Source organism: Dysidea avara, chromosome 9, assembly GCF_963678975.1.
Source record: "Dysidea avara chromosome 9, odDysAvar1.4, whole genome shotgun sequence".
In the NCBI taxonomy this organism is placed as follows: Eukaryota; Metazoa; Porifera; class Demospongiae; order Dictyoceratida; family Dysideidae; genus Dysidea; species Dysidea avara.
In genome coordinates this window covers 33,612,973-33,629,318 of record NC_089280.1, presented here as the reverse complement: position 1 = coordinate 33,629,318, position 16,346 = coordinate 33,612,973, and the positions used below count along the sequence as shown (strand labels likewise).

The window sequence follows — 16,346 nt, the reverse complement described above, 5'->3', positions numbered from 1 at the left end:
CCATGAGTGAGCCATGCCTGAATCTTCGTATTGCCTGAGCAGCATCCTGCATGCTGACGTATGACAGTGAGCACCAGGCCTCAAGAATTCCGTCATTCACACTCTCACCATGAGTGGAAGAGAGATCCACAATTAGATGCCAATTCCCGGATCTGCCTTTGGAGATGACGCCATATGGGCTAATTTGGACCTGAGGGAAATCATGTGGATTAAAAGGGCCAAGTACTCTACACTTAGCTTTCAGGTATTCATCGATCACTACCGGGTGGTCCCCTGCTGATCTCAGGTTTTATGATGAGGGCTGAAGCCAATTCGGAAGCCATAGAGAACACTGCTCACAACGTAGTTCCAGACCCGCCTGTCCAGGTGACCTGCTAGCCATAAATCCCACACTTGCCACTGAAGAGGAGAGACAATATACCTCAACTGAATTGGTAGAAATACTGGCGATGGAGCCAGGTCCCGCATGTAACAGTAACCTATAAGTAGGGAGAACGGAAGCCATGGTCAGAACACAATGTAGTACAAACCAGTCTTTCCTCTGGGAATAGTCCCCTACAGCACGCCTGCTAACAATGTTACCACCGGATGGACAACAACGCCCACCCCAGATGTAGTACCGTTTAACTGCCGTAAGGCTGTGACCTCCGACTATACAGATATGCTATTGGGAATCCATACGAGGGCCACTGCATGACCCAATGGCACCAAGTGAGGTACTGCCCCCGCCAAGCCACCATGGTTTACAGTCATTCTTGTATATCATTGCATCATACTAACAGTGTGGTCCCTAAAGAAATTAAACAAAAGAAAAATATACAAATGCAACAGATAGCTGAGGTTTAAGTCAAAGTCCAACAGAGACTACTTGCTATCTAGTACAAGCGGGCCTAGAATTCCTTCCCTTGATTTCCAGGTGGCCTATTCTGACCTGGCTGGCCTCCCTTTCTGGGGCAGACAATAGCTGGGTGCTTTCCTCTGCAAAGTTCACACAGGTGAGTGTGACAGCAACTGTGGAATCTACACATCCCACTGTTCCACAGCCTGCAGATCTCCCCCAATGGTTGAATCACTGGAGGTGGGTGACGGCTTGATGCAGAAGTCCCATTCAAAAGTGACAGCATCACTGACTCCACTGCTCTGAGCTGGTCAGGTAACCCAGGATCCAGATCTCCCTGTTGGGCACACTCCTGGTCCGAGTGGGATGTCACGAAATACAGCTTGCAACAGGAAGTTTCAGTCCTTTCAGCTCTTGTGAAGCATGTAGTGTACAAAGTTGGATTTACCACTGACCATTTGTTGATCCCAGTTGCTGCTGCCTGCTGATGGTACACCACACCATAGCAAACTCAGGCCAACCCAGCATAGTCCTGACTGACTCGCACAATATTGGCCATGTAGCCATCAGTTCAAGTATTCTCCATGGTTGTTGGAGTGCCAGCACACTGACATAAGTCGTAAAGCACTGGATCCAAGTGAAGATGTCAGTCACCTTCCTGGATCTCCATGGTTTAGCCTCCTGTTTTGGATCTTCCTCACGGGGGGCGACCAAAACTCCATCAACAGCTCTCCCATGTCAGTGAACTCCCCTTGCCGTATTTTTGCTGCCAATTTCATTGACACTGGAGGAGTAACCTCCCAAACATACACCCTTTCAGCAGAGTGAGCTATTGATGATGTCCAATTATGAGATGGTAGAGCTGATTGCTGGGTTGAAAGTGGGTTGAATACAATCGGGAGGTTACTCCTGGTCTCCAACTGAGGCATTGTTCCAATGGGATTGCCCCTGACTGACACCAAACCTGCGTAAGGACACAAGTAGACGAAACGTAATGCCCGGCATATTGGTTACCCCACCTATCCAAGAGATGACCTAAAAGCTACTCAACCCCCCAAAAGACCTTAGCCCTACCCTATGCATGACCAAACAGCCTTCCTGGGGCAACAACCATGAGTAGCCAAGCTGACTACTTCCATTATTAGTTGCCAATGCACCTCCACTTAACCTAATTACCAAAGACCAACCCCAGACTATGAATTATCTGAAGGGAACCACCATAGTACCAGCATGAAGAAAGGACACCGCTGATCACTCTCCCACCGTGCCGGTTCAACACAGTATGCTGGTAGGGCGGCCATGACTACTGGCAAGCCCCCACTCATCCTGGTCCCTGAAAGAACAGGGGACACACCAGACGAATTAGTACAATTCCCAGCCGCCCTTGTGCCCCAAATCACTGTGGCCTGGTGAAAGGCGGCCTGCAGCACCACCAGAGAGAGTTGGGAAGCTTACGGCTGTACCAGGCTGTACCACTGCAGAACAAGTCAGGCTACTGGTAGGAGTGGAGCCGGTAGAGATTACGGTGTCACCAAGATTGCTTGCGTCATCAGCCATAATGAAGCACCACCAACACAACGCACATAAACGAATAATCTTCTATCAGCACACACATGCGCCAAGCCATTGTGTGCTTCCGCCATGCCTTACTCTATATCCCACTCATGTGGATTCTGGAAGCTTCAATTAACCTACGTAAATTACTGCATAATTAACCTTCACAAATTCACATAGCCCAATATAAACACACTCGTGAAGCATACCAACAGCTTCCCACATGTGTACGTGATTAAACAACATAACATTAGCAATACCACAGGCACTCGTACTTGCCTGGTATATACACACATGCCCTCGTGCAGCCCTTGGGCAAGTGCATAACACCAGGCAAAGCACAAGTGCCTGTGGTATAACTGCTACACATATATGAAACTATTAGCTGCAACCTCAGCAAAGAAATTGTAATAGTGTTTGACTAAAGTCGGCCTGGAAAGGTATTCTCTACCAATTTCAAATCCACACATTACTTTTATTTAGGCTTTATAAAGAGCACAGAAAGCAAATGGTATAACAACAAGTGAAGATTAAGTAATAATGAATGGTGCGCAAGTGTAACTAACAAGTGGATGAGTGTTAGCTAGTGTAGTGAGTTTCTAATATAAAACACATATTGCTTACTAGAAGTGTCCACAATTATTCCAGTTGTTCTATTAATAGCACCAGCTACTATTCCAGGACCAAGTGATGATGGTACATTTAAGCTCATACTAAACACCTCATCTCCCTCAACAATATTATCACTCATCACTGGTACTCTCACTGTAGTGTTAGTGGCTCCAACAGGAATCACAGCAGTAAGGGGGGTTGGCATAAAGTCATAAAATGCTACACAATCATTACTCTATCCTACAAAGCACTAGAAACACTATAGTAGCTAACCTGTTGCAGTAATACTATTAAATGTAAAAGTAATTGTAACATTATCACTTTCAGGAACTCCTCCTAATATTACGACATTCATGTTAACAGTCAATGATGATTCTTTCCCAAGGAATGTTTTTGATGAAAACTGCACTCTTAAAACTAAAACGGAAAACAAGCAACTAATTAATTTGTTTATTAAATGATTACAATATAAATACACTGTACACCAAGATGTAGATAAGTTATATCCACACAAAAACAGCCAAGCTGTGAAAAAAGGGTGCTACCCTCAAAAGCCTAGATGACAAGTTGTGAAATTAATGGTGGTGGCCAAGGAATAGCTGCAATGATGTTAATGCTGATAAATGTTAACAAGTATGAGGAACCCATGACTAAATTAGGGTAGACCTACCTTGTTTCCCTACATTTTTCTATGATCCCTAATTGAACTTACAGGTTTTTGTAATTAAATTCATCACCTTTGCAATTGACTTTGCCCCATTTGCAGTAGAGTTCATTGCTTTTGCAGCATAAGTTGTCCTGTTTGCAATTTCGCTTTTGCATTAGAATTCATTGCATTTGCACAAGAATTCATCATAATTATATTGACCACAATAAACCAGCTGCTCATCACAAGGTGGATCATTTTTGCCATGGAGAACACTACTTGAGACACTACAGGAACGGGGCTCATATTGAGCTGGTTATATGCAAAGCCATTTGAGTTAATTAACTTGTTCGTGAGTGGCCATACCCATTGCCAATGGTGAAGCACAATTGCGAATGCTGTTGAAGAAGCTGTAGCAGAAGAATTATTACATTTTAAAGAGTTGTTTACAAAAGGTGGACTTCAACAAGATCACGAAGCAGCTGCCACATCTTGCTTTTGTGTTTACTGCAGCTGCCAATCTTGTTACAGACAAATTCTTGTGCAAATGGGATAAATTCTAATGCAAAAGTGACAAATTCAATTGCAAACAGGATGAATTCTACTGCAAAAGCGACTAACTCTACTGCAAACGTGACAAAGTAAATTGCAAAGGTGACAAATTCAATTGCAAAAACCTGTAAAATTCCCAAATTTTTCCTTATACTTGTTCGTTTACTTTTTGTAGCACAGAAAATACAGTGCTACTGTACTGCATGATAATGTAACCCAGTTTTTAATGCTGCACCCTTCTTCAAAGATTGGCTGTGTTTGTGTGGATTTTAGTTCCTTTATGGCCCCAAGGCTGGTATTTTACTCACATTTCTTATTTACAGACACAGTGATGATTACTGAAGGCAAAATTAATGTTAATTGTGTTGTATTGCAGATTTATTTTAATGATTGTTGTTATAATTGGGGAAAGCCTTAGCAAGTCCCACCATATGAGAATAGCTGCAATGGATTTATGTTGCTTGATTGCTAATACATTTATCTTCCTTGTAAGGGATAAAGGCAATCAACATGTAGACTAAACATTTCAACCAACAACCCACATAAGTGCAGTAGTTATTTGGCTATATCTGTCATATGGGTCATAGGAATTTAGGGTCACCTCTTGGATTTTTACGAAACTTGGTGTGTTTGTAGTACTTGTGGTGCTTACAATTCATGCAAACTTTTAGCTCCATAGCGTAACTCATTGGTTATCGACCACTACCTATTATCAAACAGGATACCACACCTATTATCGACCAGTCAGTATACGAATAAATATGCAATTATATGGGAAGGTTATCTATAGACCAACTTCAAGACCTTTGTTGCTGTCTAGTCTGGCGTAATCCAATGCCTAAGTGTAAGCGAACATCTACTGCTAAGAAAGAATGGAAGTCAAGAAATAAAATATCCGAAGTACAGTATCTTGGTGCTGTTAAACGCCGCAAACTGTGGGACCCTGAATCTATGGCTAAAGCAATGAATGTGGTTATTTCAAAGGAGATGGGGGTGAATAAAGCTGCAGAACAATTTGACGTGCCACGAACTACACTAAAGGACAGAATTTCTGGACGAGTGAAGCATGGAGCGAAGCCTGGTCCACCAGGCTGGACCAGGCTTCCTAACACCAGAGGAAGACCAAGAATTGGTCGATTCCTAGTAGAGTGCTGCAAAATGGGGAATGGAAAAACAAAGAGGGAAGTAATAGGGTGACTCACCTTCAAGTGTGGGAAACTATAGAAATGCTTCATGAGTGCATTATATGGGACCAGATGAATTCTATTGTGGATAGCATACATAAGAATGACAAGGCCAAATTGACATGACCATGCAGATAGCACAATTAAATACAGAAAGCCATAATGTGAGCTCATTATGTTTTAAATACTTACTTTACCAGCTATGAATAAATTAAAGTATTGAATATGTTTACAGTGTTAATGGCCAAATCAATTAAGCACCACACCAAGAGTTAATCATAGTGGAGGGAGAGTGTATAACACTGCATAGGCCTGTAAAAAATGATCCTGAGAAATTCAAAGGAATTCTTTCTGTAAAACTCTGTAATTTGTAGTATTCTCCATAGGTGAAGATCGTTTCAATCATCATATTTCTTTATTCTCTCAGTGTGCAATCATCACATTTCCATGTTCTGCCTGAGTAAACATTTTACACATCTGAAGGAATCCCTTTGAATTTCTCAGGATCATTTTTTACAAGCCCATGCAGTATTAGACACTCTCCCTCCACTATTATTAACCCTTGACCACACCCAGTGCTATAATGCATAAGTGACATCATGCCAAGTGTCTATAAAACAACAACGAATATAAAATGAGTATATACTCTGAAGTACTTACTTTATTAGTCATGAATATACTGAAGTGGTACTCTAATGGAATACTACATCATTATGACAATAGCCATTGTTAAAATTTATTAGCATTAACATCATTGCAGCCATTTCTTGGCCACCACCTTTGATTTCACAACTTTTTTTTCACCCAGGCTTTTAAGGTCACACTGTTTTTTCATAGCTTGCCTGTTTTTTTTGTTTGTGTGGATTTCACTTCTTTTTGTACTTTATAAGGCCCCAAAAATCAGCCAATGGCTGACTTTGTGGCTTGTTTTTATTCACATTTCTTCTTTTATATACAGACACAATGATGATTATTGAAGACAGACTTATACATGCATTGTATTCATCAATATTAATTTTGGTATATTATTGTAATACTTTATTATAGTGCTTATAACTAATAGAACATACATAGAATGATTTAGAACAATCTAGTACTTCTATTGGTAGATTTATGAAATTACAAACGTTTATTAATAAGCAGATTTAAAATAGAATTTTCATCTATAACGATAAGTGAGGTGATCAGCCAAGATAGCAGTGGTTCATTGGTTAAGGATGCAGGTGTTAGGTATGGAGGTCCCTGGTTTGAATACTGGTAAGTTTTTTCTGATATTTTTTGTGCACCTTTTTACCCCATGGTGACTGCTCTATTAGAGTGTCCTGATCACACAATTTTACACTTGTTTGGTTTTTGCTTTATAACTTTGTAGCTGTAACTCTATTGCTAATCAAACTATCAAAAGGCACTGTTACGATGATTAGTCTATAATTATGTACACACAAATTTTCAAGTAATTCTTATACTCCGTTTACCTTGTATCCATGACAGAAGTTTGATCTTTTTTACATGAATAAATAAATGCTCAAAACTCCTTGCATATTCATCACATTTGGTATGTGAATTTGCCTTTATATGCTCTTCATTTGTGCAAAACATCAAGGTAATCAAATTACATGCTTACATTTTATAACAATTGTGACCAGATCTGCCAGAACCTGACACAATTGTGCAAGCTAAATACTTGCATATTGGTAAAACAATTCTGTAATTTTTCTGAACACTTTGTTTTTAGTGAACAAAGGCTCTAACAATAAAAACCTGGTATCATCTTATTTGTTTACTCCAGAGAAGCTTGAAAAATTTGTTTCGTTGCAGTGGACCTAAGGATACGCAAGGTATGGGCATTCGTTTATGTCACATTAAAACGATATTGTAGTATGCGATCGATTTTTCTTCAGTGACTTCGCCTTTGTATGTAGTGAAGAAAGGTGCTACAAGAAAAACTTAACCAGTCACTGATTCCCTTATTCATGGTGAACACAATGTCACTTCCGTACAGCATTCTGTTTGCACAGTTACTGTCATTTTAGTAAGTGCCTGTAATTTATTTTCCCTATACTTGCTGTACTAATTGACCGTTATGTTGTTGCCACTTTGTAGGACTATAACTCTCAAAGTAATTGGCACATGAGGCTGAAACGTTGTCAGAACATACATTTGGTAAGTAAATTATAAATATTTAATAAACAAGAATTTGAAAAATGTGTGATTGTGTTGGGTTTTTCTGGTCACAATTTTTGCAGAGTGTGTGAAAAGAAATTGAAGCTCCTGTAGAAAAAAACAAAAAGTAAATCAGAGCTTTGAATGCCCTATTTCGCAAAAGTTGTTGCAAAATCAAATTTGCTGTGTGGCTTACCCTAACTGGTGGACAGCAAAAAGGGTGTGCTTTGGAGAAGGGACCATGGAGCTATGCACACATGAAAACGCTGTTTCTTTCTTCCTGTCAAAATACTCATGGTGTGGCTCTTGGCCGCATGACACACTACTGTATGTCTTGATATGTACTTGGATGCAAAGGCATATAACCAGGAATTACTACTTTTTGTGGGGTAGTCTAACTTTTATGGTAGTTCAACAAACAAGCATTGGTTTGTTGCAGATTTTATCAGATCGTTTGGGCTATGACATAAAAATAGATTAGCTTGCAAGTTACATATACTATTTAGTAAAGTGCTAAACAAACTGCCCATAAGGTTTTCTACTAGGTAGATGGGACCCCCACACACTTACCTCAACCATTGATAATGGTGGGTAATAAGGCACTACATACAGTGCTGAAGACAGAATGCTATGGTGTGCTACTATTTGTACAAGTCAGTGAGTACATTGATTGTGTTTACCTTCATCATCAATGATAGTCACACTGATAGTATCAGACCTGATGGTTATTGGTAAACAAGTTGATATTAGTCTAATAGTGATGAAGAAATTCTTATTTCCATCTTTATCAAAATTATCAATGATATTCACATCAAATGATGATGTCATTCCACTACTAATAGTCACATTAAACACTAGTGGAGCTCCTGGTCTATCATAGTCAATACCAGCTGTAGTAGAATATCTCTCAATTTTTACATCAACAATAATAACTAATACCTTTGGCTGATCCATTATTCACACTAACTTCTACTATAACATCTTCAGAGGTTGTCCTGTTTAGTATTAGACCAACTGATAATGGAGTTGTGTTCTCTTCAATAGAATATTGCGATCGGTCAAATAACAACATTACACCTGTTGGTCAGTAATAACACAACATAATCACTAACACTTCTCCTACCATCATCATCTCTTATCATCACTTCACTAGTATCAACACTTCCACTAATAACTCCACAAGGTGAGGATGGAACACTAAGTGTTAGTGTAAATGTTTCATCACATTCTCCAATGTTGTCATCAGTGATGTTTATAGTGAATGATGTTGACATCTCATTAGCTGGTACATTAACAGTGATAGTTCTTGAGATGTTGTAATCCCTTTCTCCTACATGGAAAGACAATTACAGTCCAGAAATTCAATATACATTACACAATAACACTTACTTTCAGTAGTCTCATCCATTACACTAATCATCACATCAAATGGTTTGGATGATGGTCGATTCAGCACTAACATTATCGTAACTTCATCATTGTTTTCCCTTACTTCATATGACGACTTGCTAAAGTTCACTTCAACTGTATAATATTATCACCTACACTAACTATAGTATAGCAGTTTCATTACTGACCGGTACTATCTATGATCCTTCCTATAGAACTGCCTCTCCCTGTATTCACTAAAGAATTATTATTACTTTTTAGTGATAATGTAATATCAAATTCTTCATCATTTTCCAATAAGCTATCACAAGTAACTGATACATTAACTCTTTTTGTACTCATGTCTCTAACACCAAACAATACATTGACCGGTTTTGTGTTAAAGTCATCATGTGATCCAGATCCTATTACAGACACTAGGTCATACATTGTGTTAAATGTTAACATATCCTTCACCTTTTGCTGACATTTTTCTAAGCATTGGATTAACGTTTAGTTCTATTGGTGTGATAGATGATCCTCCTGATATTATTACTACAACTTCTACATGTCTTGATGACTCTGAACCAACAAACTCCTCTGATCCAAACTCCACTACCAACACTACACAACACATTACTCATATTCTAATAACACTTTATACACTCACTGGTAGTATCAATGATAACTCCTATTGCTCTATCTCTACCACCTGCTGTTATTGCTGGACCAAGTGGTGATGATACACTTAACATCAAATCAAATGTTTCATTTCTTCCTTCTGCTAACATATCATCCACTACTGGTACACTAACATTACTAGTTGTCATCCCACTACCAAATGTAGCAGTTAGTGGAGTATTGTTAAAGTCAACACCACCTGTTAGTCAAACACTCTTCAATCAACACATTATCATACACACTATTACCTTCAGCTGACACTGGTGACTGTTCTAATGGAGTAACAGTGACATTAAATGGTCTGCTGGATGTTCCTCCAACTAATTCCAATTTTACCAGTGTAAATCCTGAACCCTCTGAAGCAGTGAATTCTTCTTGTAAGAACATCACTTTTATACCTGCAAAATAATCTGTATAATATTATTTGTGAATGATTGAAATGTCACAAACCAGTAGTAGAGTCTATTATTATTCCAGTTGCATTAGTAACAGAACCAGCTACTATTCCAGGACCAAGTGATGATGGTACATTTAAGCTCATACTAAATATCTCATCTCCCTCAACAATGTTATCACTCATCACTGGTACTCTCACTGTAGTGGTAGTGGCTCCAGCAGGAATTGTAGCAATGAGAGGAGTAGAGGTGAAATCATTATCCTCTAAAAGGCATGGTAATTAAGTGTTTATATAATATAAGGTTTACCTGTTCCATTTATTCCATTCAAATTGATATTTATGGTTATTTTTGTATCAGCTATTCCTCCTGACATAATGATTGTAGCTAACACTTCTTCAGATAATTCTGATCCATTAAAATTGGTAGATGAAAACTGTACTACCAGCACTGCAACAAAACATTATAGTGACAACGTAGTTGATCATGATAATTGGCTATTATTTGCAATAGCTATTAAAAAATTAACAACAGTGGTAGATCCAGAGGGAGCACAGGGGCATGTTTCCCTCACCCCCACACACAAAATTAATTATACGAAAGATCAAGATGCTTTAATAGAGTAATCAGTCAAATACTCTAATAGAACAGACACCACGTGTAACCATTAAGAATGATCCTCCACAGTTATTGCTGACTATGATAACTTGCGTCTGCAGCACTAACCCTTGGGTGTACTTAGCTATATGGCCTGCTAGGACTTTTTACTGATTAAATGTACTTGGTCATTTGTATGCCATTTTATATGACAATTTATTTTACAATCATGCATAACTAAACACTGATCCTTACATGCAGCTCTTCATCAATGCAGACTACTAGAAAATAGTAGATTATAAAGAAAGTAGATTTATTACTATAATTATTTTTGCATAAAGCTACTCCACATCAACAATTTCATATAAATACCTTTAGTTTCTGCACTTTTTTGCTGACAGCCCAAGCTGTTGATTCGCAGTAGTACAATGGTTTCCCTATGTTTTTAAAAGGAAATTGTATGTACTTTCTGTTGTGACTGGATTTATTGCAGAGGCACTTCACCCACTGTTCTTCATTTGTAACACTGCTGAACATAGCTGAAAGTGAAGCATAATGGCCACTTCTGTTTTTAGTCAGTAACTGATAGTTGGGAAGTGTATTCACTTGAAAATATTGCCATCTTATCTTTGACGTGGCATGCACAGGTTCACCAGTCACAATAATGTTACAAAAAAGGTAAATAAACAAGTGTAAGAAAATAAGGATATAAATTTGATTAGAAATCATAGAAAAAAGTAGGGAAACAAGGGAGGTAACCTACACCAGCAGACATGTATACTACCATAGAGTCTGGTGGTTAGATGCATGCGCCTACTAAAAGTTCGCAAAAAAAATATTGTGATTAACATACAATTGTTAAGCGCATGCACCTAATAAATAAACCTCATTGTGATTACTATGCTCTTGGGGTGGTGTGAATGGTGGTCATTACATGTACCAATATTTTGAGTCCAGTATTTGTGCACTGAATCCTTCATGTGGAGCATACTACAGAAGACTGCTTTGTTTGGTAAGTATAGTAAAGGCACGTATTTTGGCTTTGCACTTCATGAAATTTCGTGCTATACACTATTTGCAAATCTCTAGCATTTTTCTCTTGTATAACGTTGTCTCATGTTGGAGTTTCACGTTTGTCCACATGCGCTTATCAACAATGACTAAGTATGAGAAACAGTTATGTGTTTAATAGGTAATATGCGCTTAAATATATATATATGTGCGCTTACTGAATGGATTAAATATCCACTAGTATATCTGCAGGTGTAGGTGACCTCCCTTGTTTCCATACTTTTTTCTATGATCCTTATTTGAAATTAACATTCTTATATTAAATATTTTAATAAAGTTTGTAGCAACTTATTGGAAGCATTTAGGGCCGTACCAAAGACACCTTTGGGTTTGGTTGTACCTAACCATACTATCAAGGCAATATAAAGGTATTATGAGGCTGGTTTCTGGCCAATTTCTTTTGTGAGAAAGTGCAAACATTCATGATCCCTTATAATAATACAGTTACTACCATACTGTATGGTAAGTGTTTGCAGAAGGCAGGGCCTATACAAGATACAGTAATAAGACAACCCTAGGAGTTTAAAAAAAAACACCTCAATAAAGCATCATCATGGTTGGCTTTACTTCCAAATTATCCAGAAGCATGAGTAATGACTGGTGGACTATTTACAGAACTATTTTCAACTTATTCTCATAAGCAGTTTGCCCTGCAGGCATGACAGCCAGTTTAGGCAACTGTCCAGCCAATTTTAATTTGCCAGGAGGACAACAAAAATTCTAATCATAGTATCCATTGCCACTGTACCTATCAATACTTTAGCCACCCAAAAATGTTAAACAGGAAGGAATTCACTAAAGCTTTCAAGCTAGTTGTGTACCTGTATATGTTTGAGTGTTATGTTAGGGTATTTTGGCTGCTATAAATAGAATCTTCTACTGACTAACTGACCTATTTTCTTACTTATTAAATTAAATAAATGCTTTCAGACAAACATAACTCAATAATGGCTAAGACTATGGGTTTTCCACCTTTTGATGTTGCTTTAGCCTGACAGGCATACCACAGTATGTACAATGCACCACGGACTTACCTGTGCCCTCCTTTATATCCCATTTATCTTTGCTGACAGCACAAGGTGTTGATTCATGGTAGTTAGCATGTGATGGGTTCCCCATATTTGGACTAGTAATAGAAATAGTCCATATTTTCTATAGTGACTAGATTTATTGCAAAGGCGGTTCTTAAAGTGTTCTACATTTGTAAAATGATATGTAATGTCCTCACATGATAACAGTAATTTTGCCACAATTCTTTCGTCTGAGATGGTATTCATGGGTTTACTAGTCGTAGTTAATGTTAAATTAAACAAACAAATACAAGGAACTACTAGAATTTAAATTTTGATTAAGGATCGTAGTGAAAAAGTAGGAAAGCAAGAAAGGTTGCCTACACCTGCAGGTATACTAACGGACATTTAATCACTAATTTAGTCGTGGTAATAGATGAATTAGGGATTCAATATCCACCTGCAGGTGTAAGCAACCTCCTTTTTTTCACTACCTTTTTGCTATGATCTCTAATCAAACTTAAAATCCTAATTTCTCCTTATTCGTATGGATAAATCAAAAAAACACTTCACAACTTTCCCTGGTCTGACAACCCTACATGGCATATCTGGATTGGTTGTGGAGTTAAAATGGGCTGTATTTCCAGACATTTGTTTTGTCTTACGTCACTTTCTTATAGGATTTTAGGTTGTGTTAAACTATAGGTATACAACTATACACAATTCTTAATAGGGATTGGAAACAGGGTCGCATGCCCAATACACTATCTGTACAATTGATGTCACTACTTAGATGAGGTGCATCTTAATTGTGACTGCTTTGAAGAGCATGAAAAGGCTAAAATTTCTTTGTACTGTAGACTATTACTGTAGGTGTTATATAATATGAAAGTTCTCTAATGTCAAGCGATGCAAGCTGCTTACTACGGTTAGCTGACCAGCTTACTTAATTTCTACCTTACCAATGAAAATTCTAGTTTATCTTTCATATACCTAACAATGGAAAATCTTGATTGTACACTATGTGTGTGTTCTATTAAAAGTCCTCAAAAATGTGCACTCTATTAGAGCATTTTAACAAATAATCAAATAAAGTCTGCAGTGCAATACTATTGTAACTTATGCCTTCCATAACCATCATCGTTATCTGTAAATAAGAAGAAATTGCAGGTTCAAGTCAGTTTATGACTGGTTATGGGGCATTTAAAATGAGAAAGTCATGCAAAACAGCCAAGCTTTAAAAAGGATGTGGATTTCAAAAGCCTGGATGAAAACAGTTGTTAAGTAAAGTTGTGAAATCAAAGGTGACAGTCAAGCAATTGCTGCAAAGATGTTAATGTCAATACATTTCAATAATACACACAGCCATTATTAGCATTAACATCATTGCAGCCATTTCTTGGTTGGTACCGTTGCTTTCACAACTTTGGCTTTTGAAAGCCGCACCCATTTTATGGCTTGGACTATATAGATTATACATACTGTCATTATCCACTATGGTGACTTCAGTTTGATATTTCTGTTTACCAACAGTAACCCGTCTGGGTAGGGAATCATTTATAATTAATAAGAACTTTTCATTTCCTTCTAGTATACTGTCGCCATTGATTGTAACATTAAATGGAACCCTTCTTTCTCCAGTAGGAAACATGATGGTGTATGGTCCAGAATCATAATCAATACCTCCTGCAAAACAGTGATACACATGTGATAAGTATAACATAATAACTCACTAGTAGCATCATGGTTGTCCTTATCACTAACTTGTACAGTAATATCAGTTGATGATGGGTTACTGAGAATTAGTACAGGTTGTACTAATCCATCATCTTCATTAACACTGTATTTTGACAGAATGAAGGTGACAGTGATATCTAAATACAATTAGTACTTAAACAAACCAGTGCATCAATATGACCCACCATCATTATCTGTAATGGTTACTATGGTATTACTGTAATCAGTAACAATGACACGATCAGGTAGTGAGTTAGAAATAATACTAAGTTGAAATTTTTCATTACTCTCCATTATTTTATCATCCATTATAGGAACAGCAAATGATGCTTTCTTCTTTCCAGCTGGAAATGACACATTATACGGCCCAGCCTCATAATCCAAAGTTTCTATAGTACATAATATAGTTGCTACATATATTATAGTCTTTAAAGTATGAAATTCTTACCAAATGCAGTTATATTATTGTTTTGAACTAGTATGGTAATATTGTCTGATGATGAGCTACTGAGGAGAAGATCTACAGAGATCTCGTTTTGTCTACTTTTCTCTCTGATTTCAAACATTGGCTTTCTAAACCAAACTCTTATAACTGTTAAATGTGAACAAAATACATACAAACAGATATTATTAGTAATGTGAACAAACAAACGTACGAAAATTCATTTATTCATTCAAGAGTATTCAAATTCAAAATCAAAACCTTCAAAAGTTGTTGGCAGGCACCCAATGTCTATAATCAGGTCACAGAGTATGACACGTGTCAGGTGTAAAGTTGTTTACAGGGATAAACCTGTACTTCACTATTATTTACAATTACTTTATACCCTTATGTCTATAGTCAGGCATATGTAAGCCAGAAGAGCTACATGTGCCAGGTGTAAATTTGTTGATAATAATATTATCCTTTACTATCTGTAATGAGCAGTATTTCAACAGTAAGTGCTTATGATTCCCAAAAGATAGCTAAGTGTTTACTTATTACAATAAAGTAAAAACTTTGGTTGTGAGTTTAATTATTTGAAACATTCGCATTGTTTTGGGTTTTTCATTTCAATATTTGGATCCTCAATTTTAGCATTCATTTATATATTAATTAATCACATAGTAATTTAGTTTACCATATATACATTTGCACCAATAAAAGGAGTGCAATTAATCCCAAATCACATGGTTTATTTTTGTAATTGCACTGTAAAACAGCTCAGCATCACAGAAGCCTTTTAAGTACAATAATAAAGTGATATTATAAATTGCCAATCAATTAAACTGACAATACTAGGCAACAAAAAATAATACCATAAGTATCTAATCAGATCAAGGAGCCTTTTTAAGTGCCAACAGAATAACACAACAACCAGTAAGAGGTTAATGGCCACACAGAACTGAATAGATGTTCACAACAAAGCATGGAGGGTCATCAATATGTGTTAGAAGGCACATTTGAGGGAATAATTGTACGAGTAACAGTCAAAATTGCACGAGGCAAACCTATACAGTACCAATTGTTTTGTTCACCTCACTCACCATCCTGGTCCAGTATAGTTACAGTAACATTATTACTACTAGTAACACCATTGGGTAGTGATGATGGATCAATAATAAGATTAAATGTTTCTGACATTTCACGAATATTATCATTAGTTATTGTAACACTAAATGTAAAGTCCCTCATAGCAGCCCCAGCAAGAATTGTAACAGTGTTTGGTCCAGGATTGTAGTCATTACCTACATAATTGTACAATAACTGATAGAAGTAGTTAGTTACTTACTATCAGCAGTAACACTATTACTATTCACAATTAATGTAATGTTAATTGATGATGGATTACTGTGATGTAGTGTAATGTCAATGTTTCCATCACTTTCATTAACACTGTATGCTGACTGAGTGAAAGTCACAGTAGAAGCTGGGAACAAAAATCATAAAATAATAAA

General features: G+C 37.3%; 2 protein-coding genes across 3 annotated transcripts in view; both read right to left on the bottom strand.

Annotated features, from left to right (window-relative positions):
- LOC136266168 (uncharacterized) overlaps nucleotides 1-8,871 on the bottom strand; it is an 82,566-nt gene extending 73,695 nt beyond the window's left edge. For both annotated transcript variants that reach the window (XM_066061158.1, XM_066061159.1), the window contains exons 1-5: nucleotides 8,673-8,871; nucleotides 8,489-8,626; nucleotides 8,230-8,439; nucleotides 3,278-3,421; nucleotides 3,017-3,223 (exon numbers count right to left, since the gene is read on the bottom strand). In XM_066061158.1, the coding sequence (XP_065917230.1) occupies nucleotides 3,017-3,223; nucleotides 3,278-3,421; nucleotides 8,230-8,439; nucleotides 8,489-8,626; nucleotides 8,673-8,823 (850 nt within the window). In that variant the 5' untranslated portion in view covers nucleotides 8,824-8,871. The remainder of the gene's footprint in view (nucleotides 1-3,016; nucleotides 3,224-3,277; nucleotides 3,422-8,229; nucleotides 8,440-8,488; nucleotides 8,627-8,672) is intronic.
- Nucleotides 8,840-16,346, bottom strand: part of LOC136267689 (adhesion G-protein coupled receptor V1-like) — a 107,090-nt gene continuing 99,583 nt past the window's right edge. Inside the window, exons 16-29 of the mRNA XM_066062837.1 lie at nucleotides 16,181-16,318; nucleotides 15,936-16,136; nucleotides 14,857-15,000; nucleotides 14,594-14,797; nucleotides 14,405-14,545; nucleotides 14,154-14,357; nucleotides 10,303-10,443; nucleotides 10,049-10,258; nucleotides 9,847-9,996; nucleotides 9,588-9,797; nucleotides 9,395-9,541; nucleotides 9,127-9,342; nucleotides 8,935-9,073; nucleotides 8,840-8,879 (exon numbers count right to left, since the gene is read on the bottom strand). Coding sequence (XP_065918909.1) covers nucleotides 8,840-8,879; nucleotides 8,935-9,073; nucleotides 9,127-9,342; nucleotides 9,395-9,541; nucleotides 9,588-9,797; nucleotides 9,847-9,996; nucleotides 10,049-10,258; nucleotides 10,303-10,443; nucleotides 14,154-14,357; nucleotides 14,405-14,545; nucleotides 14,594-14,797; nucleotides 14,857-15,000; nucleotides 15,936-16,136; nucleotides 16,181-16,318 — 2,285 coding nt within the window. The remainder of the gene's footprint in view (nucleotides 8,880-8,934; nucleotides 9,074-9,126; nucleotides 9,343-9,394; nucleotides 9,542-9,587; nucleotides 9,798-9,846; nucleotides 9,997-10,048; nucleotides 10,259-10,302; nucleotides 10,444-14,153; nucleotides 14,358-14,404; nucleotides 14,546-14,593; nucleotides 14,798-14,856; nucleotides 15,001-15,935; nucleotides 16,137-16,180; nucleotides 16,319-16,346) is intronic.